We start from the raw sequence: 24,521 nt of genomic DNA, 5'->3' as shown, positions 1-24,521 counted from the left end.
CTATTGCGGTTCACAAAACCAGTCAGTATTTATAATCCTTATCTGAATCCTTATCTCCATTAAGGTCAACTGCCTAGCAGAGTAACAGTCTTGAGACGGTAGTCCCAATAAATATTTACTGGCATCTGCACAGCCATGATAGGTAAAGTGAAGCTCCGCTCAGTATACTGAGTTTGTAAGGCAGCCACTTTATTAGCATTCAATGTCTAGAGCTTTACTGATGAATCTTGCTTCTTTCTATTCCTGAATGCACATCACTTCTTTTTTAAAGCTGCATCCTGCTTTTTTTTTTTTGAAGGCACATTATCACACAATACTAATCCTTCAAGAGCTATCTTGGACCAAGCTATTTTTAGTGAGATACAGCAAATGTAAACTTTTACATTCTAGTCAGACATGGGGATCAGATGATAAAATTAAAGAAAGTTTTTGCAGAGACTGGATTTTCTCTTGGCTACCCCCCTACACAGTTTTGCTTTTGCGTTCAGGGAACAAGATTGGGCTTAAAATGGAATGTAATAGCATTCTGCTCTAACACGCTATATATGGAAGTGGAAGAAAGAGCAAATGCTTAAGAGGAATGTCCTTCCCCCCCCCCCATACACACATAACTACTTACCTGAGTTCTGATTGCAGCGTCTTTTTTAATCCACTTTATCACCGTCTCATAAACCAGTTCTTCCGTTTTTGTGTTCAGGCTGTCATTGGACATATAGGAAATGAAGTCATCTTTTGAGATATTAAGAATCTCCTCTTGATTTGCCACCTCTGGAAAAATCTGCAGGGCGTAGGCCTTTGCCATGTTGTAAAGCTCACTGCATTGCATTGCTTCAGCCATGGCTAATATTCCTAAGCAGTTGCTAGCAGTCAACTGTTTTTCTAAAAGGAATATATGAAACAGAAGGGGATGGGGATAAGAAATCAAAATCTATTTACTATTCATTTATATCCCACCTTTCCTCCAAGGAGCTCAAAGGGGCACATATAGTTCTCCTCCCTCTCCGTTTTAATCCCTGTGGGGTAGGTTAGGCTGAGAAGCTGTGACTGGCCCAAGGTCACCCAGCAAGCTTCATGGTGCAGTGGGGATTTGAACCCTGGTCTCCCAGGGCCTAATCCAGCACTCTGACCACTACACCACGCTGGGTGTACCTATTTGCCTAGGGCACCTATTTGCTTGATGAGAAATACCACTTGCCATAACTCACTTGCTTGAGTTATTTTGGCATGCTTCACTAAATTCATCACTTCTTGTGGACTCAGCCCCGCCTTGCTTTGTTTTTTTGATTTTGAAAGCTGTACAGTGTCCCCTAGACTGTGGTAGGAATGATTGTGTCTTAATTACATAGGGATGAGTTAGATGACCTTAGACCCCTCAAAATATACATAAAGTACATACGCTGTATTATACATTTCTGCATATACAGAAATTAACACAAGACTCCTTAGATACTAAAGGTTTGATCAAGATTTTTTCAAATTTAGCTCCCACAGAAATCAGTGGGACAAGTTAGTCAGGACTTAAGTCCCCTCAGCTCTACCAATATAGCCTGAATCCAGCCCTAAAATTATAAAGAAGGGAAATTCATTTCATCTATGTTTTCTATGTTGTGCCTGCACTATGCCAACATGCATCAGGTTGTGTATGAGGTGATTCTACAGAAGTACAGAAAAGATGTAAAAGTTGGTATTCCATGCAGAATTCAGATTCCAAAGAATCTCACTTTTCATTTTTTTTTTTAAATTCAGAAGCCAGAAAGGCTGTTGAACAAGACATGCAGTGACTTGGGACACGGCTATAATGACCTATAGAACTACTTTTAGGAACATAAATGTTGTAAATGTGGTAATTGTGGGAGACTCAGGGCTAATAGTAAATTTCCCCACACTAACTTGCAAGGTGCTTCTCCAATTAAACAAAAAAAAATAAGAATTTTATATTTCTCTTCCTGCCATCTAGACATTTGTGTGTGCATGCCTCAATTCCTCATATAAAACCAAAATATCCATTTACCAGTAGCCAGGGGTGTAGTCGTCCAGGATCTCAGGGAGCAATAGACCACTTACTTTTTGGGAGCAGGATCCCTATATCTCTAGTGTCTGTTCCTGCTAATTGGAGCCAATTAGAGTGAAAGGAGGTGAGTTAGCTATTGAGAAGACTCTTCTCAGTAGCTCTCCTTTCATGTTGATTGGCTTCTAGGGACATCTGTTGTGGGAGAAGGTGCGCAGGAGAAGGACTGAGGAGTATGGAGGCAACAACGGACAGCAAGCAAGAAAGGAAAAATGGAAAAGGAGGGAACAGAGAGGATAATTTAGGCTTAAGGGGTTTCTCTCTTTCTCTCTCTCTCTGCTGTATGACCTCCAGTTTGTTTGATGTTAACAAGGGCGTTATTCTCAACCAGCAGCAAAAAAAAAAAAAAGGGGGGGAAGGAGCGAAGGGAGGTAATATGTGTGGTTTTGTTCCGGCCCAAAGCCAGGACTAGTAATGTAGGAGGAGGGAAAGAGAAAAAATATGTTCAGGAGAGAGGGAGAAAATGTGTGTGTGTGATAGTGTTTCAGCTTTTACTGATATTCTATATATGTGCAGTAGTGTAGCGGTAAATTCAGGAGTGCAAGCTCCATTCATAATAGTCATAGGCACACCCCCTCCTATTTTTTTTTTTTTGCTTGTGGGTTAAGAATGAGGTCCCTGTTAATGCCTTCTCCCACAGCTACAGACATCCCTAGGAGCCAATAAGCATGAAAGGGGAGTGTGTTAGCTACTAAGGAGAGTATTCTCAGTGGCTGACTCACCTCCTTTCACTCTGATTGGCTTCAATCAGCAGGAAAGGACAAGGAAGCATGTTAGAAAACTTCTCAGTGGCCAACACGCACCCCTTTCTTGCTGATTGGCCTGTAGGATGCTGGAGACACAGGGACCCTTCTGACACCCTGCTCCTAAAAAAGTAAAGGGTCTGAGACCCCCTGAAATCCCAGACAACTATACCCTGTATATGTGTGTGGGTCATACATGGTAAGGTGAAATGCAAATTAATATGCCTAAGAGTGTGTGTGTGTTGCAGCCAACACCAGAGATTAGGATCAGGAATCTCCTAAATTCCCTCCTAAAACCCATAAGCTCTGGCCAAATGCAGTTACACTGAGTCTTAGTATGACAACCAAGAAGGGAAACTCAGCAAAAGAAGTTCCTTACTTTATAGCATGCGAGTACATTTGCCCATGTACGTGAGCAGAAAATAGTAGATTTAGCTGAAAGTAACATATGGAGATCTGCATTGATTGTTGTAATGCACCACTAAGGGAAAATACTCCAAACAAAGTAAGAGAATGAAAGCTGTGGGGGGACCTGACATGACAATCATGAAGGGAACTTGCACTTCTGAATTTGCCACTATGCCACTGCCAGTAGCATGTGCATGAAGTGCAGAGGTTCATATCTATAACCACATTAATGTAACAGACAAAATACAGTTATTATTAGGAAATAATCGAGCTGCTTCAAATTCAAAACGTAAAAGAAGAGCAAGTATTTTGAAAAGTTTTCTACTTTCAAAATATTAGCAAGGGGAAGTCATATGGAGAGTAAACCCTCACAAAGGCTTTCAGGGTATAGTAGGCTGACAACGTCCATGATCCAGAAGCTCAGACACCACTACTGCCAACTCAATTTTAATGAAAAAAAAATCAGTTAGACTCAAGGAAAGAGGTGTACACCCCATCCCCTTGGGACATGAACTAATTCATATTTTATATGACTGGAACAGGAAGGGCTTGGGAACAGCCAATGAGAGAACTCCTCCTGTGTAAGAGGCATATATCTCCAGTTTTAGGTCTCTGAGGCCAAGCCACATACCAGAGCTGGGACAATCCACTTCTGATTGGTAACAACTGATTAACATTTAATAGTAGAATTTGTCCTTGATTACTTCGTTGAGAGCTTAACTAGTTCCCTCCAGTTCTTTCTTAGGTGACAGAGGCAGCAATCCATAATCCACTAGGACTCTGTCTCAGCAAATGTAGTTAGGCCCTTTTAAAAATAGCAGCTATTCAGGTAAAGCACTTCCAAAGACAACATAGCCAGTATAGGACCAAGTTCACGACAGTGATATAATTTGCATAAATCATCGTCTATATGTATAGTTTCAAAGAAAACAACAAATAAAGAGCAATAAATATGTGTTGTTGGACTACAACTCCCATCATCCCTGTCCATTGGCAATGCTGTATAGGGCTAATGGGACTTAGAGTCCAACAGGAGGACCACAGGACCCCACCCTTGGTACAGGAAATGCTTCCCTTTTAAAAAAAAGGCCTGTCGTATCTGCACAGTAAAAGGGAACTGTACTGAATGCTTTGCAAGGCAGAAAATCATCCCCCTTTAAGTAAAGAACCATAGAATCAACGGAAATTCTTACTGTGAATTTCTCTTTCCAGGGGTTCCTGGAGGGCATTCTGCAGTTTGGGAGGTGCCTCCCCCTGGTGCACAATAGGCAGGATCCACTCTTCAGATTATCTCACCCAGGGGAGGGGCCATACCACTCCCAAACCCACTGGCAGAGCATGGATAACCCCTCAACCCACCAAAGGGGTCCATCGATGGGGCTGTGCTCCTGGCCTGACTGGCCTGTCATCTCCATGAGACCCCACTGCAACTTGTGGAGACTAGCATGCTAAGAAAACTAACTTCTGAAAGGAAAAAACCTGGAAGATAAAATGTAGAAACTTCCAGGGCAACAGACGGAAGAAAAAAGGTAATCCATGAAATCCCTGGGAGTCCCTGACTACCTCCCCCTCATGTACGGCACTGGCAGAAGCCACTGGAAACCAGCATGACTCAACTCTCAGCACCGGAATGAAGAGGTGGGGGAATGCCCTCCAGGAACCCCGGAAAGAGAAATTCATGGTAAGAATTTCTGTTTATTCCCCAGCGGTTCCGGGACAGCATTCTGCAGCTTGGGATATAACAGAGCAATAATAACCTTCTGGGTGGGATTCCAGTTGAGGGAAGGTCATGCCTGGACCACCCCTTACAAAACCCTCCTCCCAAATGCGGCATCTGCCGAGGCCCAGGAGTCAATTTTGTAATGTTTGGCAAAGCTATGCAGTGATGCCCACGTGGCCGCCCTACAGATTTCTATGACTGGGAAGCCTCCTTTAGCAGCTGCCGAGGTAGATGGGGGGGGGCAAGGAGTGCGCTGTGAGCCCTCATGGTGGAGGTTTGCCCAAAGCCTGATAGGCCTGGATAATGGCCTCCTTAAGCCACCATGAGATAGATGAGGGGGAAACTTTCCTGCCCATCATTACCCCGCCAAAGGAAATGAATAGCACCTCTGAATTAAAGCTAGTGGTCCTTCCCAGGTAAAACTTGAGCGCCCTACTCACATCTAGAGTGTGCCAGGCCCGTTCCTTAGAGGAGAACGGATTGGGGAAAATGAGGGAAGGATCATCTCCTAAGATCTGTGAAAGACTGAATTTCTTTTAGGAATAAATAATGGGACTGGCCTCAGGAACACCTTGTTCTGATGAAATATGCAAAGTTGCGGGTCCAAGGATAGGACCCTTAACTCCGATATCCTTTGAGCTGATGTAATAGCTACCAGAAAGGCTGTTTTAAGAGTCAAGAGCTTTATCTCGCATGTGGCCTGGGGTTCAAAAGGTGGACCCATAAGGGCTGATAGCACCCAATTTAAGTTCCACATGGGGAACCAATAGATGACTTGGGGATTCTGTAATCCTACCCCCCAAGGAACTGCCGACATAAGGGGTGCGATGACAAAGAGGGATCACCCCTACAGCTCAGAATGCTACCAACAGCCGATGCCTGGTGCTTAAGGGTATTTGTACTAAGACCCTTATCCATCCCAGCCTGCAGGAAGCCCAGGACATCCGCAATCTGTCTAGAAGCTGGATCTCGCCCCGGGCTCAGCACCAGTCTACGTATACCTTTCAGGTAGAGCCACAAGGTTTATGAGCTGACGTCTTTCATGATGCCAGTAGGGTATTCAGAACTGAGACAGAAAACCCCAATTCCACTAACCATTGCTGCTCAGCCTCCACGCTGTTAGTCGTAAGATCTCTGGGCATGGGTGGAAGACCGGGCCCTGGCTCAAGAGGTCTGGTCAGAATGGAATGTGCCACAGGTCCTGTACTGAGAGGTGTAGTAACTCTGGAAACCATGCCCTCCTTGGCCAGCATGGAGCTATCAGAATCACCTCAGCATTCAGATGTTTGATGTATCTGACCTTCTGTAGAATGAGAGCGATGTGAGAAAAGGCATAGAGGAGACCCGCTGGCTAGTCCATCACCAGTGCATCTGAGTGGTGGAAACGGGAGAAAAACCTGTGGAGCTGAGCATTCTGGTATGTCACAAAAAGATCCACCTGTTGGACTTCGAAGATCTTGATGATTTGTTGGAAGATCTAAGCATGAAGACACCACTGCCTATCTGAAAGGAGGTCCTGCTCAGCCAATCCACAGTTATATTCTGGACTCCCACCACATATTCTGCCCTCAGGGACAGGAGAAGAGTTTCTGCCCAACTCAACAACCTCTGGGCCTCCTTTGCCAGAGCGGATGATCTCATTCCTCCTTGATGACTGATGTATGCCTTGCTAATGGTGTTGTTGGTTCACAGCAAAATGTGAGCCCCTGAGACCTGTGATGTGAACTTCTGGAGTGCCAGATGCACGGTCCGTAGCTCCAACCAGTTGATACTGTGTAGACTTTTGCTGTCCTTCCATACGACCTGTATCACATGAGTAACTAGAAGTGCCCCCCCCATCCGTAGAGACTAGCATCCATGGTCAGATTCTTCCTCACTGGTGATTCTAGGCTTACCCCCATCAGCAGACTCTGAGGGGCCAACCACCATCTCAACTTCACACACAGACTTGGACTGATAGGAATCCTCAACCTGTGTGACTCTGATGCTGGAAAGGCAACATCATTTGCATCAGGAGACGAGAATGAAACCAGGCCCAGTTCACCAAATCCTGGCAGGAAACTAGCGTTCCCTGCAACTTGGCTGGATCCATCAGGTCTCAGTAGACTCTGAAGCAATCACTTTTGCCATGAGGTCCTGAATCTTGTCTACCCGCTCCTGAGTGAGCTTCATGTTAAAAAGGGCTGAGTTTATCTGGACCCCTAGATGAGTGATGGTATGAGTGGCTTCCAGGGTACTTTTCTCGTCGTTGACCACAAAACCATGGTCGGTGAGGCAATCCAACATTGTCTGTACATCCCTGGTACACTGACACCTGGAGGAAGCCCTGACCAAGATGTTGTCGAGGTAGGAGTAAAGCCTCACCCCCAAGATCCTCAGATGGGCCACCAGAGCTACTAGTACCTTAGTGAACACTCTTGGAGCTGAGGTCAGACCAAAGGGCAGTGCCTTGTACTGATAATGCTGATTGGTATAACACAAGGGAAGATATTTCCTGTGTCGTTGGTGCATTGGGATATGGAGATAGGCCTCGGAAAGGTCTACTGATGCCATCCAGTCCTCTCGATCTATGGCCTCCGATACAGACTTCAAGGGCTCCATATTGAACTTCTTATGAGACATCCTCCGATTCAGCCACTTGAGATGAAGTATAGCCCGGACACTCAATTGAGTATAAGTCCTGAGCCCACTCTCAAACAGGTACTGGTTCCACTGCATGTATGTCCACCAGCTGACCTATGGCCTTGAGAAAAGCCTGATGTTTTCCTGGTCTCCTGGACTTTGGAGTTGTGATGAACTTTTCTCTTGGAAGACAGGAAAATTCCAAGGAGTAACCAGATGACATTGTGGAAGGAACCTAGCGGTCTGATGTGGTCATTGCCCATGCCCATGCGAAGTGTAGCCAACGACCCCCTATGGCTCCATGCAGAGCTCCTGGCCTGGGGTCAGGAAGCTTGCCCCTTCTCTGACCCTTTCTGGAATTTCGAAGTGGAGGGGAAAGGAGGGGCAGACTTTTGTCTAGACATGTTGGTGTTGGGGATCCTGTCTGACCTTCCCCATCGAGATTTATACCAAGGGGAATATTGACACTGAAAGTGTTTGGAGCTCCGGCAGGACTGCTGTTGTTTGGTCTTGTGCTCGTCCTTTTTTGCCATGGGAGGAGCCTTCTGCTTGTCCCTTGTCTCCACTAAATTTTTCTCCAGAGGGTCTCCAAATAGTTTGCCCCCCCCCTCAAAGGGAGAGTTCACCAAATTTGTGAGCTAGGATCCACTTATCAGTGTCTGAGCCATAGATTCCGCCTAGCTACTGTGCCAGAAGCCACTGCCCTGGAATTGAACATCATTGCGTCCCTTATAGCATCTACCTGGAAAGCTGCTGCCAGAGATATCTTCCTCAGCCCATCTTTCACTTGCCAGTTCATTTGACCACATCATGTTCGTTCGTGCAAACACTGATGCTGCAGCCGAGGCCCTGAAAGCTGCAACTTGTGCCTCAAAATCCCTATGCAGCACAGCCTCCACCCTTTTATCGAAGGCGTCCTTTGGTCCTCCTTCCCCTTCAGTGGAAATAGCGGTTGAAGAAGAGAGAGCAACCACTGCCGAGTCCACTGCCAGGGTTTTCAGCTGTCCCATGATCAGGAGCACAAAGGAATAGTGTTTACTAACCAGCTTATGCACTGGTTTGGGTTTGGCTGGGTTGGCCCATTCTGCTTTCCAAAGAGCCTGGAATGAGTCCGGGAAAGGCAGAATATCCATCTGCAACTGGCCCTCTGGGAAGGCTGCCCTGGAGCCCTTTGATGCAGTGGAAGTGCCCAGCTCCTCCCCCTTGGGCTGTTCCTCAGAAAGTTCCCAAACCCGTCTAGCCTTTGCTAGCAGACCAGGAAAAAACTCTGCCTGAAAAAGTCTCCCCTTAGGAGGAGATGCTTCCACTTCTTCCTCCGACAGCTCTCTCTCCTCTCTGCCTTCTGAAGAAGAAGAGCAGTCTGAGTCTGACAGGAGTCCCAAGGCTGTAGCAGCCTGTTTACTCACCACCCTCTTATCCCTTTGCTTACTTCTAGGGTGGTGAGAGGAGCGTGTGTCTTTAGTGTTACGTTTCTGTTTCTCCTTGTGCCTCTTCCCGTGATTGCTTTGGCAAACAGAAGAAGGGGAGGAGGAGCCCGGGGAGGAGGTGCTGCTTGGGGGAGATGAGACGTGCCTTCTTTTCTTGTGTCCCGATGTGGACCCCTGCTTCCTCTTATGGTGCTTAGATCTTAAACTGGGCTCTGCCCCCTCCTGTAGCCCCAAGTTCCTGACTTCCTTAGCCATGATGCCCCTAAACCATGATAGGAATTTGGGGAAATCCTCCTATCCTGGGGGAAGGGGAATCTGCCGAATGGCCTCTGCTCACCCCCTCCACGTGGCACTCAGGCGTCTCTCCCGAAGCGTGGCGAAATCTGCTGCTGCATTTGATCGCTCTGCTCCCCTTCTGAGAATGTGGTCATGTCTCAGTTTGTAATTGTGGTTGGGAGGAAAGCCCAGCCGACCCTAAGGTGGGGGTGGAGACGGACTGATAGCCGCTGAAGGCCGAGAATGACTTTTTGCACTTTTTTGCTCTACGTGCAGGCGAATGGAGGCCACACCTTGTTGCCGCTGCTACTACCACCTTCTCCTTTCTCCGCTGCCGATCAGATGGGCGCTGAAGCAGCAAGGAAAGGAACTGCGGCTGTATGTGCTGCATGCGGTTGTGCCTCTCCTTCAATCGAGCAGGCACGAAACACTATCTGACGCTCCACTCCCTCGTCATGGGCCAGATGGCCCTCTAAGTGTCACCCTGCCCCACCCTGAGCTAGGTAGCCGGGGAGGAGCTGGGAGGGAGGGGGAGAAACAGGAATAAAGTATCAGCGAGAGAGAGACAAGAGAGAGTAGAAAAGGTGGAAAGGTGAGATATTAGGGTGAATGAAACATCTAGAAGCTGGCTGGCTCTTAGGGAGTCCAGCCAGACCCTGACCATCCACGACAGTAGGCAGGACAGGTCTGGGAGAGAGCGGGATGGCCCCTTCCCCTGGGTGAGATAATCTGAAGATTGAACCCTGCCTATTGCACACCAGGGTGAGGTGTCTCCCAAGCTGCAGAATGCCCTCCAGGAACCGGTGGGGTATTGCAGAGTTCGAAGGGGTCTATAAGGCCACCGAGTCCAACCCCCTGCTCAATGCAGGAATCCAAATTAAAGCAGGGAAAATGGGTTGGTGACTTGGATGTACTTAATTAACCCCTGCTTGCCAGTGCTAATAATAGAATACTTGATTAAGATTCAAGACAGAACATCTCAAAATGAAAAGGAAGATACATCAGTCACACTCACAATAAATAGTGTGTAGAAATGATTATCAGCTTGCTCATAATCATCTTGAGTTCTAATGCACGTTCTCTGCTGTCATAACAGCACAATATATTCTGTTTGCAAGATATTGTTTTCTGTAAGAAGGTTTAGCAGCACTGGCCACAGAAAGGTCTCAAAGAGGAATTTCAGGCATAATAAAAAAGTAACTTACTAGTCCTCAGGGTTGCCAGATTTTTTTTTTGGAAATATTGTGGAAACAAATCTGAAACCTGGAAGACTCTTAAATGAATTAGACTAAATTGTGTTGATTTCCTCTTTTTAAGATTTAAAGACCCAGTAGTGATATACTACCCATCTCTTAACCATTGCCCACAGAACAGTATAATTCCTCTCTCCCCTGCTCCCATTGCTTATTTTCTTCCCACACTTAACTCATGGGTAAACTTCACATGAGCATCAGTGTTAACTGTGATTAATCAAGACGTTTGAAAGCATCTTCTTAACTAAGAAGGTGATTGTCGCTTTGAGACTTCTTTTTTTCTATAAAGTGAAATAACAACAGCAACAACAATAATAGGTTCTTGCTAGTGTTAACAGCAGCTAGCATTAGCTTCAGTGTAAGACTTAACCATGGTAAAGACAGAAGGGAGGAATCTGTGGAGCAGATAATGATGTTACAATGGTTAAAAAACAGGGAGCATTATACCTGTACTGTCTTACAGTCAGCAGTACCAAATTTTGAAGTCCCCCATCAAGAATAAAGAAAACATATTTATTATTTATAAATGCTGCCTGCACAAGTTAATATTTAGATTGTGTTATTTCTCTCCCGCTGCCTCTGCTCAGGGCTTTCACTGTACCTGTATTCCAGGTTTTCATGGGAAAGTTCATTATTTGGGAAACTGTGGTTCTTATCTCCCCCCCCCCGCTGCAGTGTACAAAGAAAGAAAGAAAGAAAGAAAGAAAGAAAGAAAGAAAGAAAGAAAGAAAGAAAGAAAGAAAAACCAACCAACCAACTCATTAATCTCTAGGCCAATTTACCTTTGTGACATACTGAGAAGAACAAGCTAGATTTTTCACTGGTGGCTCTCAGAAGAACCTTAGAAATAGTGGGTTTGTTTGTTTGTTTGTTGTGTTATGAGATTCTTAGCTTGTGCAATGCAAAAATGAAAAATGATGCCAACTGAAATGCTCTTCTCTAAACCTTTCATGCAGCAAAAATTCCACTATCTCCAGTTAAGAGCTATAAATAAAAATAAGCAATTATACTTCATGAATTCTCTAAATGAGAATATAAACCTGTAGTTCCTCATATATAATGAAACTTACAGCCAACTCTCCCAATTGCATAACCATAACACGGTTCAATGAATTCAAATATTAAGTATTGAAAAAGGAAAATCTCATATTGATTTAGTGGAAATAAATTTATTTCGTTATAGTATCTGAATCTTTAGAGATAATGTGCATGGATATATATGTGGATCTTGATAAAAGCCATAAAATTTATTAATTTAAAACACATCCGAGGGCAGCTATTAAAGAAAATCTGCATCAGTGTAGCAAATGCCATCTAATACCTGAATTTGGAATCAATGCACGTAATTTGGTCAAAAAAGATAAGGGAAACAGGGAGCACAAGAGCCTCAGTCTTTTGTGCTTACATCAGAAATGGAATGTTTGCATTATTCCCCCCAAGATATAATGCATCAGCTCATGATGCAAGGACAGCTTGAGCATCTCACTACCACAGGACACACGAGAGGTTCACTTTTAAAGTTATGGAGATATATCAGTAAAAAAAGATATGGAAGTTCCTTGAATTAGTGGTGTTGCCAAAGTTCACAATTGCTGTTGTTACAATACAAACTTGTCCAGCTCATAATGGTTGGCTCCAGTACAAAGGAACTGCTGAACCCAGACTCACCCCCTCCCTCTCAAAATCTGGTGATTTGAAACTGGGACACAGCATGGAGACCTAGGATGTGTAGGTTCTAAGGCACCCCTGCCTATAGGCCAACCCAAGAACTCAAGCACTCTGGGAAAAATTATATTCCTCAGAGTCTCTGGCACCTGAGACATTGCCACTGCAGCATTCAAAGCATCAAGAAGGGTGGGATGTCATGATGAGAAGCCTCCAGAGAATCTTCTTAGCTGATGCTGATATTGTCAAGTAAGTGGAAGAGGAAGGGAGCAGCAACAGCATGTGTGTAGGCATGCTGAGAGAGGCATTTTGGCTCCATTTTGTTTCAAATGATGTCATTTGGAGTGCAAAGGGGGTACACATTTAAGAATTGGGCTTAGTGCCAAGTCTAGTTCTGAAGTGAGGTGGGGGAGTTCACCCATCCATAAACAGTGATTCCTTGCCCCAGCTCTGCCCTATCTGAAGTTATTCCAATTCTAGGATCTTAGATTTTCTCAGGAAACACATGTGGCAAGTTTAAGGGCTGTCTTATCAGATCACTCAGATCACCAGGACCAGAGGACCATGCAAAAGCATGATTAGTTAGCTACAAGAGGAACAAATAGGCATGTGGAGATTGGAGCTCCCCTCCCTGAAAATGCCTCCAGTTTTCAAGGGAACAGTGAGGTGAGTGGGAAGTACTTTCCTAAATTTACCATGGAGATGTGAATCTTTTGTCAACTGTGATGACCAAACAACAACGGCACTCTAAACACAAAATAAATAAAAAGTCTGCACCAAGAAAAATCCTGTGACCTATATAAATAATTTATATTGATCATAATTTATTCTTTGATTTCTTTACATAATTCTGCTAATTATAGGATGGGATAAGAACATATGCAGGATTCTGAAACCCTCTATCTGACCACTGGAAACCTCATTTAGGAAATCACTCTGGATACTGAGATTACACTGGACATTGCCCATAAATGTCTAGCATATTAGCAAGGATCAAAAGCTTGATTTTTCTTCTACATTCAAGTTGAGATTGTCATGGAGGCAAGATCTATGCCAAGTAGCACATCCCATGCTTTTTCTGCACTTTTCCACCTGGGGCATCCATTCAGCCTTGGGAAGAAGTCCATGTTTCCCTGAAGTCAGTAATACCATTTGCAATCAACTGCTGCGGTTTTAATAAGACTACAGTGCACCTGAAGTACAGCTATAAACAAATGGTGCTTTGCAGTATTGCAAATGGTATTTAACCTTGAATTTTACAGCAGAGTTGCTACAGGGTGGAAAGTCCTGAGGTTCAGAAGAGAGAGAAACAGCATGAATGCTTACCTAGAAATGACACACAGACTTTGCAGAATGTATGAAACTGGAACTTGCTGGCAGCCTCCAGAAGGGTTTTGGCGTTGATGGAATCTATTACTAAGGAACCTGTGTAAACAAACTCCAGCAGTAACTCCAGGACGTCCGCTGTGAGATTTGATAATTCCAACTCCAGCTTCTCACTGCTTCTGCTACTGTCCCGGGGTGACCTAGCAACAGCAGACAATGAAATTCTTACAGAACATTAACTTTCCCCCAGTGGTTGCCACTTACTGATGGCTAGAAAATCATATAAGCATTGCCTGACATAGATTTTTATTGTTGTTGTTTAAGAAAAATACTGTATCTTTAAAATAATAAATGAACTTAAAAACACTTTATTACTGGATCTGAAAGAGAAGAGTCTTGCATACCAAAAACCCCCCAACAATTTATTGCTACTCTGCATATTCATGCAAATAATAATAATAATTTGCAAACCAATTAAACAAAAATTAAGAAGATGAGCCAACATTAATGAAAATATGGAATAGGGTTAACTTTCAAAAGGAAGCAATACATTTTTATGTTTACATTCCATGTCTCTTCATCTTTGGATAGTGAAACCAAGTGAGGGAAAATAAACCTCTTGGTTTTCAAGAGAAAAGGTCATCTGTATTTTTCATGACCAACATTCTTCATATAGAACATTGAACAACACCTTAAAAGGTATTTAGGGATATTCTTAAGGACCTTTCCTGTATGCTAAATGAATAGAGGAACAGTGCTAAAATGGTTCTTACTTTGACATTCTCAAAGTTGCAGACTTAAAATAAAAAACTATACATTTTGTGTGCATATGAGTTTGTCCTAAAAATATATTGTTCCTTTTTAGGCACTATAAAAAAAAGACAGTAAGAAAGAAAAAGAAGGAAGGAAGGAAGGAAGGAAGGAGACCCCCTCATGGCATTGCTTTGAAAACTGAATACAAGACAAGATAGACAGACAAAATGGTTAGAGCGAAGGAGGGAAGGGGGGGTGGAACAACAACCAATTTTGCCACAGGAAGCCAGCAGCCATCCCCTCGGAGTTTCAGTGACTGTGGCCTACCGATTTTTCCTGCATAAAGCACTAAACAATTTGATGATCAAAATATCGCCTGCATTTGAAGTGTGCATTAGTGTTTGTGAAACTATCAGACAAAAATAAATAAATAAAAAATAAAATAGATACATGGGGTGGGTGGGAAGGGCCCAGTTCCTAACGGCTGGCACCTGCATAGCTGCAAAACACTAAAGTTGGGTTATACCTGAAAGACAAAAAAATAAAAATAAAAATGCATTTGGTAATGTCAAGAAAAGGAGAGGAAAGTCTGTTAGCACAGGAAAGCAAATGCCCTTTAAATGGTTAGAGCCACCAGCACCTTCTTACAGAAGTGTTACTTAATGGAGGTACAAATCCAGTTACTCTGCCATTGAAATCCATGCCAGAATTAACACACACAAAAATGCAGGTCTCAGTATTCCACTAAACCTTTGGAAAAAGACCAGCCAGTCTTAAAGAGAAGCATGATATGCAGCTTTACAACAGCCTTGAATTTCAAGGTATATGTTTCCAAACAACCTCACCAGCTTATCTCCAAAGACTACAGCAAGATGACAAAGCATACAGAAACATTGGTCCTACAACTTCTTATTCCCCTCCTCCCAATTACAACTATTACACGTCTCCTGACTCAAAACAATGACAAGAAATATGTTTTGTATATAGCCTTTATGATGAACAGAGTCTCTGTAAAGCCACTGATCCTCTAGAAACTGACACACTGCTCTAACGTGACACCATTATACTGATTCATTTCAACTGCTTGGTAAGGCTAAGCATTCTCAGCTCTCACATTGTTTCAGAAAATCTGTACAAATTTACGCATTTTAAAGATGGAAGATAAACTTCATTGGATGCAAATGGGGCACTGACGCGCCAACCTTAGCCTCCCCCTACCTGCCTGCCTTCTTATTTACCACCAATCAACGGGCGGCTCTGGCTTCATCTGCTGTGGGTATCCCTATCTTCCATTTTCCCAGTCCTAAAAGTCACCAGCCACCACAGGTTACCTACAAGAGGATCCCTTGTTCCTTACACCTTAATGCATATTTTTGTGAGCATATTCTTTCCCATTCAATCATAACTGAATGTATATTGGTGGTATAATACTAATACTAACAATTTTAATTGGTTGCATGTTGGCAAATCTGCTTTGTGATATGGGCAGCATTGTTTCCCCTCACTTAGCAAAGAAAACATGGAAGGGAGAGACTAATCTTTGCACAACAGCCAGGAAATCTAAAACAGAACAAGAATGTGGGGGCGGGCATCTCTGCTGATGCTTTAACCACTTGACCATCCTTAATATTTATGCAAGTTCACTGCGTTAATACAACTCTGCAAGTGCCTGATCTTGTTAAGCTTTCTCTGGAGACAACAGAAGCAAATTGCAGCAAGGAAGCTGTTAATAACTTTAGCCATTATTAGAATAAAGAAAACACCAATATTAGAGGCAACCCCACCCTGTTATTGTCCTTTGGAATAATTCAGTGAAAATCTCATCTCCTTTGTAAAACACCAAGCTAGAAACGGCTGCTGCAATTGATTAAACACCAAAACAAAGCTAAGGTGTTTAATCAATCACAAAAGCCTCTTATGGAGAGCATAATACCCAGCAGAGATTATTGATGTTACACATCCTGCCAGAAATGGAAAAGAAAATTGTATCCTTTTCTTCTTCTGGTGACAGTTTGATATTGGCAAGATGCAGCAACTGGGACATTCATGCAGCACACAGATCATTGTATGCACTGTTTAAATGCATCATTTGGATTCAGACACTGAGAAAGCTAAACGTAACACCCACCCACAGAAGAAGCATGGGTTCCACAGTGGTGAATTCCTTGTACAAATTCTGACTTGAAGCCAGATGGATTATTGGCTGAAATGGCCCCTATGAGATTTATTTATTATTAGATTTGTATCCCGCCTTTCCTCCCATCAGGAGCCCAGGGCGGCAAACAAAAGCACTAAAAACAGTTCAAAGCATCATAAAGACAGACTTTTAAATACATTAAAACAAAACATCTTTAAAAACTTTTTTTAAAAAAGCTTTGAAGACATCTTAAAAAAAAAAGATTAAAAAAGGAATTTTCATAAGGGTAAAAAAAGCTGGATATGCAAGCTACCATGACTGGAGAAACGGTACATCGCAACTCAGTTAAACTGTACATTTGGAAGCAGAATTAACCAGGACTTGATTAACTAATCTCTATAAAATAGCTGGGTTCTAAATTTCTTAATTTGTGTAGTTTATTTATTTATTTATTAAATTTATATCCTGCCCTTCCTCCCAGTAGAAGCCCAAGGCGGCAAACAAAAAACACTCTAAAACATCATAAAAACAGACATTAAAATATATTAAAACAAAATATCTTTAAAACCATGTTCAAGCTGCTAATCAATTCTGACATGAATCCATTGGAAGGCATGTTTTCCTTTGTGTGAACCTCAACCAGGAAAGAGAAACAAAAAGGCTAGGTTGTGCTCAGGTAAGGAGCAAATGGAAATAGTGGGTGTGGTGATAGACAGCGACCAACCAATGTAATCACACACATGACAAACTGCCCCCACCCAAAAAAGTGTAAAGAAGCATCCACACTAACAATGACTGTGAATGACAAACAGGTTATTTTTCCTAATTGGATTATCTGCATAATGGGAAAATCCATATTAAAAGGGGGGGGGAGTACAGGCTGGCATTTTGTCGAGGATGATGCAAAAAACTTGCCTGCAAGAGTTTTCTGAATCTACGTTAAATTCCTGTATGGGCAAGCCTAGAGAGAAAGAGTAATTGTTAAGTCACTGCCCTGGTGCTAGGGATGGGATCCATTGGCTGTGGTGGCTCAAAAGCAATCGGTTGCCCTAATAGGCTGGTATTGATTTGAGTTTGTTCATTGCCTCTGCTTTTACCGATCCACTTTTTCCCTACAAAAAATTGATATTTATATTCATAATTTTGAAAGGAACTATTGGTATTTTGAAAGCAAATATTGGTATTCTGAAAGGAAAAATTGGTAAAATTATTATTCTTAATACTGATATTTTAGAGGCATTTTTTTAAAAAAAAAATCCTTTTTTGACAATAGCTGCGGAAAATCACTACATAAAAATCCAATCCACAACGACAAAGCAAATTAATGGAAAACTTGGCACCAAATCTGACCTGGCTAGAATTCTAGCACATTCCTACATGGTGCCATTGGAACATAGAGCTCTGTTTGAAGAACAGAACTCTAAAAAGTTATTTGATCCAACAACTTAATAAAGGGCCGGTAGGACATTCCTAGATGGCACAGGACATCTCAGCTCCCTTCTGTTCATTTTGTCTGTGCTAGGATATGGCTTTTCTAGATATTTATTTCAGTACATAGGGAATGCACCCTATACATCTTTATCCTTTGTTGTGTGGGATTGAGGTAACTTTTCTCCAGCCACATTATCTAGTATAAGGGGATCCATTCAAATATCTTCCATCAGCTAGCAGAATGATAGAGATAGTGCTCTTCCCTAACATGCAAAATGTTATTCACAGGTTCTGGAGCCAATTTTCTCAACAAGTAGGCTACTTTCAATACTCCCCCATCACACTTTTTCACACAACATATGTACACACAGGACCTGAAGCAGGAACGTGGAAGACTCATCCCCCCCCCTCAAAAAAAATATAGAAACTCTCAGTGATTAAGGTTTCTATCCCTTTAAAAAGCTGTTGCTTGTGTCAGCTACAGCTTCCTCACAGTCTCTGGGACTTTTTTCCTTCTCCTCCAAACTGCAGCTGCAGCTCTCGTCCATCACTGCCTCCCTCTCTGATTGATAGAGGCTGTAGTTGAAAAGACAACTGTAGTCATTTGGCTGCAGCTGTTGACAACAATCATATCTAAAGGGGGGGGGAACCATTAAGGAATAAAATTTAGGGGGAGGCAGGAGGCTGGTTTGGCTGTCTTGAGGGCCTATTTAGGGCCCCCAAGGTGGGATATAAATCCTTCCAAGTGTTGTAAATGTGGTGCTATACTGCTTAAGGAGGGAAAGTGTTGAAAGCCTTTGGTCTTGCACATCTAAATATAAGCCTGTACTCTCTTGAATCACTAAATGCCACTTATTCCCTCTTAACACTTCATGCAAGACATAATCAACGCAAGTTTAATATATTTAAACTATGAATAATGTAAATAGATACAAAGCCTCCAAATAGGGGAAAAGGTCAAAATTTGAAATTTGTTTCCACACTGTTTTATGGATGTCTGTATGTTAGCCCAGAAATCAGCAGATGCTTAAATACAAACAGCTGATCAGTTATGCTCTTTGCCCTAAAGGTTTAAATAAAATGATGTCATTTATTGGCCTTGTAATCACTGCTCACATTATAAAGGTCAAACATTTCACAGTGTGGCAGGAAATCAATAACTTCCCCCCACAACCCATGGGAAAAGAAAGGTTTGCTTCTAAGGAATAATGTGTAATAATAAACAATTTTAGTCTTTGCTTTATCAGCCTGGCAGTCTTGGAGATTGGCTGTAGTGAAAAGCTGGCGAAGCCTGATAGATAAGCTCATTAAAATTAGGAAGTGATTTAGAACAAGATTTAAGATTTATCAGGAACTAAAAAGCAACACAATTTGTTTAGGTCAGTGTTGAGACAAATTAGGAGAACTTTTTAATTTATGGAGGCTGTCGAATTCTTTCAGAACTGGAAAGCATGGAGCACATAGTGGGTGACAGACAGACTCAGGGTTTCTACTAGCAAGGAACAGACAAGATAAACTACATCATATTCCAGACTTTTAACTAGATTGAGAAAATAATACATTTGTAATAGTTTTCTGACCATTTAGGCAGCAATCCTAACCACTTACTTACTTGGAAGTAAGCCACAGATTTCAATAAACACTCCTGAGAGGATATAGTCAAGATTGCTAATCAAATTAAAATAATGGCAGAATGGAAACAAAATATGCAAAATAACCTTCTTGTTCACAGAAAGGGTCATTTGTTAAACCTAATCCACAAGACTGAAACAACTACACTTTTGTCATTCTCCTTTTATCAGCTTACTTGAAGATAAAAGAACAAAATGCTTCAGAGGGAAAAGAGAGAGAGAATATTTAGATACAGATACAATGAAGTGGGTTTGCAAATAGTCTTAAGTTCTTGGCTTTAATTTATGACTGACATTGCTTTTAAGATTTAACATGGGCATACGGTCCTTTTTTATTGATGGAGGTAGAACTGTCTTCTCCATCTTCCTTTAGAAACCACCACAGAAAGGCAATTTATGCCTCTCTTTATGTACATGTACACATACACTCTCATCAAGACATTCCATCAATGACCATCCCCACCTTGAAGTAGCATTATAGCTTTATATAATAATGTTTCATTGGGATCAAGGTTACATTTGGAATCTGGTTGAAGCAGCTTTACAAACAGGGAATGCTGACTTATCTATTACTCTATAGGTGGGCCTTCCACTGCCGCCTCTTACATTCTGATGTTTCTTTTGTCATGGCTAAGCTACACAGGCCTCATTAAACCTACTAACCATATTTATTTTGACTGATTAACCATCTGATTGTCTTTTGAAAATTGACCATATTCTCTCTCAGATTCCTGTTACATATGGAAAGCTATCTATACATATTATAGACAGCTCTGCTCCCTAGTTACATGCTTGAATTAATATTAACAAGTAAAACCAAACTCAGGATGTTCAAAATGATGCCATCTGCCAGAATAAGAAGTGTGATTAATGTAAAGTGTGTTATGTAAAAGCCCTGTAACCAAGAACACTTGGTCCAGCATCATTCCATAGTGACACACCAACAAACTGAGGTATCTTTGTGTATGCAGAACGCAGCAGTATTGACAAATATGTAACTTCAAAATCTTACCTTTAAGTAAAATTAAAGCAATGATATTAGGGGGGAGGATTAGCTAACACACTTCTTAGGCTGACAGTTCTGGTTTGTTTTATTTAAGTTGGGAACTTTAACTCACTGCCCAGTTACCTGTTGACTGGAGAAGTGGCTGAAGGTCACATTTGCTCTTTTCTTTCAAGTGGCTGAAAACCAACCAGCTCCAACCAGCTGCAAGAATAATGCACAACTGGCTTATATCCGTTTAAACTGATTTGAACTTGCAAAAACGTGTTTGGAATAGCAACTGTCAGAATATGCTTGAAAAGATGCAACCTGCTGGACTATAATCTATACATCTGTGCCAGGTAAGTTCATGAAGAATGTAGGGCTTTCGGAAGACTTTGGGGAGCCCTTGTTTCTTTGCTGTCTTCCCTGTCTGCCCCCCCATAGAGTCTCATTCTTATGACTTAGCATTTTATTAGCTTTAGAGGTTGATGGTTTGCTCTCCAGTAGAGCAGGATGAAGGCAAAGGTGACACCATGAAATTGCACTGTTACAACTAACAAAAAAACAGTAACTACAGTCACCTTGTAAATAAGTCCACAAACATTTTTAGTAGCTTGCCTGTCATCTGCAGTGCATATTCTACTTTCACATTTCCTACTAACAAAACCTTCTCTGCATGGTTGCCTGGAAGAAATTCTAACTTGCCACAGGCAGCCAGGCAAACACCAAAAAGCCTGAACTACAGGCCATTGGGCACTGAATTTCAGGACCATAGCAAATGTATGTATCAGATGTCCTATCAGAGACTTTTATTAGAAGATAATGCTTTTGCCAAGCTATTGACTTGTCCTGGTTCTTCAAAAGTCAGAGTCCAATCTTTTGTTATAACATTCTCTTTCACCTATAAGTCAAGGGCCTCTGCGTAATCCCCCTTATCCTGTTGTCACTGCTGTGAGTTCCATTAGCAGACTGTAGGCACTTAATGGCTTCTAGGCACACTGACTATTGTTGTTCATGTCTATATCACTAATTCAAATTCCAAGCATCTGCCCCACCTCCATAGTCAGACTATGATGTGCCGGAATTCTTGGCTCAGCTTCCTGGTGGTGAGGGATATAATTAACTTAAGAATAAATAGTTGTGTTCTCTATCCACTTAAAAGAAAAAAAACCAAGGATCTGCCACTTAGATCACTGGAATAAATAAAAGAAAATAAATTGATTGCCTTCTGTGGATGTGTTTTTGTTTCCAACAGAAACAGGAAAACCAGGATTTGAAAAAGAAGAATGAGATCTTAAGTGAGAATGAAGTTCTGCTTCTTTAACTTTTGTTTTTAACCTTTGTAGAATTGTTTTGGTTGGCAAGCAGAGGATACTGTGGACCTTATGAGACCTATGGGTCTGATAGTTAATGTAGTCATGTTACAAGAATTCTGTTGAAGTCTTATATAATTTAAGCTGAGTAACTTTGTACAAGGAAATACTGATCCTCTAGGAATTGAAAATTTCAGGCAGAAAAGAACAAAGTGAATTTTAAACTGCCCATTCTTTGATCTTTCATCCTCATTAGTTTTTAACTGCCCCCTCTGCCTGTTTATTGTGGGATCAACAAGAAAGAAACAAGGTTCATCTACAACTTACTCCCAGCTATGAACAGATACTGTTTTCTACACGTAAAACATAATGTGTGTATAAGCCTTATTTAAAATTCCTTCTGAGCTCATGGGATTCAGTACATCACAGAGTAAATCACAGATAAAGCAACGGATTTTCACAATCCACGATATGATATGACCTATATGTAATAGACTGTATTGGTTACAGCTGCAGGGTAATCAATCAAGTCAAATAGGACCTTTCTACAGCAAGATTGTAATATGAATGCCATAAAGTTCAAATATCCAACACGATTACTACTGTTTCAGAATTCTATTATGGGCATTGTTTTCAAAATAAATGCTAGATATTATTTTTATTCCACTACATGATTTGGTTGGGGAAAAGGTTACTATTTTTTTCTGTATTTAGCACAATTTAGTACTATATTTAGGAAACGTTTCATCAATTTGTCACAAACTTCACATACCTGGGGGAACAAATTGCAATCATCTATTCTTTTCTATGCTGCAGATTTATTTATAGGAAATGAGGATTTCAGAACTCTAGTATAACAGACTGGAAAGGGTGAGTCTTTTAGCCTATGTTTGCATCTGCTCATCTCCAAGAAGATTAATTTTTCAGAGGTACAAAACTTCTTATTCAATATTCCCTGTCAGTCTATTGTCATCATCATCATATAGGATTAATGACAAATGCTATATGCACAAGGGATGAGGCCAGAATGAAACCAACGGAAATAATAGAGCCAGCTTTCAGATGTGCTTGTAACATCATTCAAAGGATAGGGCACAATCTAAGTGCTTCATAAAAAGACAGCTGGGATAAGCGTAGCTTCATTAGACAAGCCTAATGCTATAGTAGCTGAGCTCACATACTGAATCACAAATTCTGTTTCCCTGCTGAGTCTTTTGGGGTGGTGGGAGGGAACAAGTTTCAAAAGTATGGCTTACACAAAGGGCGGAAGAATGAGTCAGTTGTCCTTGGAACAACAGTGTTCCCTATCCCGCTACTCTTCCTCTGAAAATCTAAGACAGAATGAGCTCCCTCAAGATGAGTTTCTGGAGGAGCAAAGAAACTGGGCCAAAGAACAACGTTGGCACAAATATACATGAAAGCATTACCAGAAGCTGGTGTGTCTACTGCATTATACAACGGCCGAGTTGGCTACAGAATTATGTAAAAATTAAGCAGCTGAAATGTTCCCAAGGGCTCAAGGATAGCAGAGGATGGAATACAAAATACATCGCAAGAGAATGTAGTTACTTTCCTAGACACTCAACATGTTCCCCACTTCATTCAAGCCTGATCTTGCTTAATCACATTTACTGCACAATAATAATGCAATAGCCTAGAACACAGCTGGTATTATATGATGCATTTCACTCAAATGGGGCGACACACACACACACACACACGTCCCTCTAAATGTATGGAAATCTTCTGACAATGGAGCATAATTAACTATTTGTTCAGTTAACAGGCTGAATTTTATAGACGGTCATTCTCATATATTATATGAATGGTATTATTTCATTATTTGCAAGGATAGGTATGAGCTATTTTAAATGCTTGTAATTTCCCTCTCTTGAATATTATTATACTCATATTTTGCCTAACATGGGGCTCCCAATGGACTTCCATCCAAGGCATACGGACAGTTAAGATGATGTTTTACACAGTGGAGCCATTAGGATAGGACTTTGGGACAAAAGTCCAGGGCCTGACTCAGCAGAACAAGTGGCAGGGTCCCTAAATGCAGGAGGTAAATGCTTACCCCATTTTGAAGTAAGTGAAGTTATACACATTACCATCTAAAGAGGTGGTGGTGGGAAAGGATGTCCATGAGTGGTGGAGAGGAACAAGGGGGCACTTACCCCCCTTGGGATTCTAAATGTAATGATACATGGAGTGGGTCACCAATGACCTGTAGTAACAATTCATAGACTTCCCCTCCCCTCAGAAATATTTTCCTTTTAACGGTGGGGTGCTCCATAAGTCCACAATGTACCAAATCAGTTAGCTCAGGGGTAGGGAAACTTTTTCAGCTCAAGAGAGGGCCACATTCTCTTCCTGGCAACCTTCCAGGGGCCACATTCCAGACACAAAAGCAGGCACAACAAGGAATGTTGTACAGAAGGCTAGTTAAAATACACACTCACATACCCCTTTCTATCCTCATTCCAGGCAATCAAAAGACATTATCAGAGTTCAAGGACACATTCTAGCCAGGCGAAAACAATCAAGGAGACTGTGAAGTTGGACTGGTGATGGGTGTGGCCTGGGTAGCAAGTATGGCCTGAGGAGAGTTCCGAGGACCAGACAGGAATGGCTGGAGGGCCACATTCAGCCCCTGGACCTGTGGTTCCTCACCCCTGACTTTGCTGGACTATTGGTGGACCACTGGGGGATGGGGAACCTTAGAAATATTGGGCAAGAGAGGTTTCACAAAAAGGGAAC

General features: G+C 42.0%; 1 protein-coding gene across 9 annotated transcripts in view; it reads right to left on the bottom strand.

The window, feature by feature from the left end:
- The window catches only part of KLHL29 (kelch like family member 29), a 616,221-nt gene that overhangs the window by 98,408 nt on the left and 493,292 nt on the right, over positions 1 to 24,521 (bottom strand). For all 9 annotated transcript variants that reach the window (XM_061622707.1, XM_061622698.1, XM_061622704.1 and 6 more), the window contains 2 exons: positions 13,509 to 13,708; positions 620 to 879 (listed from right to left, as the gene is read on the bottom strand). In XM_061622707.1, coding sequence (XP_061478691.1) covers positions 620 to 879; positions 13,509 to 13,708 — 460 coding nt within the window. The remainder of the gene's footprint in view (positions 1 to 619; positions 880 to 13,508; positions 13,709 to 24,521) is intronic.

The sequence above is a fragment of the Rhineura floridana genome, chromosome 4 (genome assembly GCF_030035675.1).
Source record: "Rhineura floridana isolate rRhiFlo1 chromosome 4, rRhiFlo1.hap2, whole genome shotgun sequence".
Classification (NCBI taxonomy): Eukaryota; Metazoa; Chordata; class Lepidosauria; order Squamata; family Rhineuridae; genus Rhineura; species Rhineura floridana.
The sequence above is the reverse complement of the archived record's forward strand: the minus strand, read 5'-3'. Positions and strand labels throughout refer to the sequence as shown.